The sequence below is a fragment of the Triticum aestivum genome, chromosome 5D, assembly GCF_018294505.1.
Source record: "Triticum aestivum cultivar Chinese Spring chromosome 5D, IWGSC CS RefSeq v2.1, whole genome shotgun sequence".
In the NCBI taxonomy this organism is placed as follows: Eukaryota; Viridiplantae; Streptophyta; class Magnoliopsida; order Poales; family Poaceae; genus Triticum; species Triticum aestivum.
This window is the reverse complement of record NC_057808.1, coordinates 529,379,276-529,381,110: the sequence shown is the minus strand read 5'-3', so window position 1 is coordinate 529,381,110 and position 1,835 is coordinate 529,379,276. Positions and strand designations below refer to the sequence as shown.

General features: G+C 48.0%; 1 protein-coding gene across 1 annotated transcript in view; it reads left to right on the top strand.

Moving 5' to 3' along the window:
• The window catches only part of LOC123121113 (uncharacterized), a 2,520-nt gene extending 1,448 nt beyond the window's left edge, over positions 1 to 1,072 (top strand). Inside the window, exon 2 of the mRNA XM_044541044.1 lies at positions 316 to 1,072. Within this exon, the coding sequence (XP_044396979.1) occupies positions 316 to 807 (492 nt within the window). The 3' untranslated portion in view covers positions 808 to 1,072. The remainder of the gene's footprint in view (positions 1 to 315) is intronic.
• The last annotated feature ends 763 nt before the right edge of the window (positions 1,073 to 1,835 follow it).

Below are 1,835 nucleotides of genomic sequence, written 5' to 3'. Positions count from 1 at the left end.
TGGGCGCCAAGCCTCGTAAAGCTCCGTTGATGTAGCAAAGCCGGTGTGTTACACCTATCCGGCATAAGGCCTTGTACAGTGCTAAATGCTTAGGAAGGTTCTTAGAAAAGTAAACCCGGATTTTCTAAAACATGAGTGCTTATTTCTACAAAAGAGACGTCTAATTAAACGTCTATAAGTACCGGTGTTTAAAAAAGTCTGATTCATTTCTCTAAGCACCTTCCCTAAACATGTTGCATCGTACAAAGCCTAAACGCATTGCACCGAGAGTTCTTGTTCTTGAGTGGCACAGACTCCACGTCGTGACCCGACAAGAGCTCGGTCGATTGGGACCGTCGATTCCTGATCGGATGGAACTCAACGGCATGCCGTTGTGCGCCTATAGTGTCGTTCCCCAATCCGATTCCTCCCATGGCGGCCCAAATCACAGCTCTGATTCTACCCCTGCTTCCTCCCCCGTGCCGTCGCCCGCTCCCGAGCCTTGGGGAGCTAAAGCCGATGGGGCCTTCTCGCACCAGATCCCGTCGGCTCGTGGTCGCCTGCGCAGCCTCCGGCGGCGGTGGGCCGCCGGCGGAGAAGCCGCCCCAGGGACCCTCCCTGCCGCCGCTGTCGGAAATACGTTGGGGGCAGCTGCTGGCGCCGTCCCCGGACAACGCTGCGGCCGTGGCGCTGACGGCCGCACTGGTCTGGGCCGGCGCAACTCTGCTGCTGCAGCTGGTACTCATCTCCGCCTCCATCTTCGCCGCGGCCCTCAAGTACTCCTTCGTCGCCGCGCTCCTGCTCTTCGTCCTCATCGCGCTCCTGTGAGTGGCGCGTGCTCCCTCCTTCTCATCCGTCCACGACTCCAGCCCTGCACGCGCTTGGCAGAACATTTCCTAATTATTTTAGCTGGAAACATTTCCTAGTTTTACTTGCGTGTGTTTAGCCCACCGGACTAAACTGCGTCAAGATTCCATTCGCCGTTGTGGCATCTTGTGTCATGTGCAACTTGCAATGAAATATATGTGTATGTATACTCAGCAAGGACTAAGGACTGGTTATGAAATGTGAACTCGCTAACAGTTTAGTTCAATTTTGCTTGATTAAGATAGTTTTTAACTCGACACAAAGCAATGCGTGGTACTTACAAGGTGAGGGGCCAAAAAAGAAAACAGATGATTGTGATTGTTTATATGTGTTTTTCCTACTAGTGGACCAATTGAAGAAGTTAACTTGTTTGCATCATTCACACAGTCATGTCAAGTACATTTTAATTCATGAGAAATCCGATAAACATAGAAATCCGATAACGGCCAAACATTCGGGATTTCATCATGGCAAATCGAACGTTTTCGATGGCAGGTTTAGTGATGCGAGGACAACAACTTTAGTTGGCAAGCATGGCAACTTCGTGCTTCAGTTTAATTTTGCCAGAAAATTGCCGTGTGTGTCAATTAACTTGTCATCCATGCGTCACTAGAATTGCCATCGAAAACATTCAATTTGCCATGGTTAAATTCCGAACATTCGGGATTTTTTATTTTCGTAAACATATTATGGGGGCACACACCAAAAGATAGTAACGAGGGTAGTTCATGAACTAGATTGAAAAGAAACAGTTTCTGTTGGTAATTTGATGTGTTGAATATGGGGATCCAACAAATATTGAGCGCATAGTCATGATTTCCTTTTGTTCTTTCACCTGGACATTGGGAACAAAAGGGATAATCAACAACAACCATATCATCTGCAACTTTTTGCACATTTGTTTACGGGAACGGTAAGAGATGGCCTCAGGGCCTTACTAAGCATTTTTTTTTTGTCCGTCTACAATAGAACTGTTCGGTGTTGTGCTG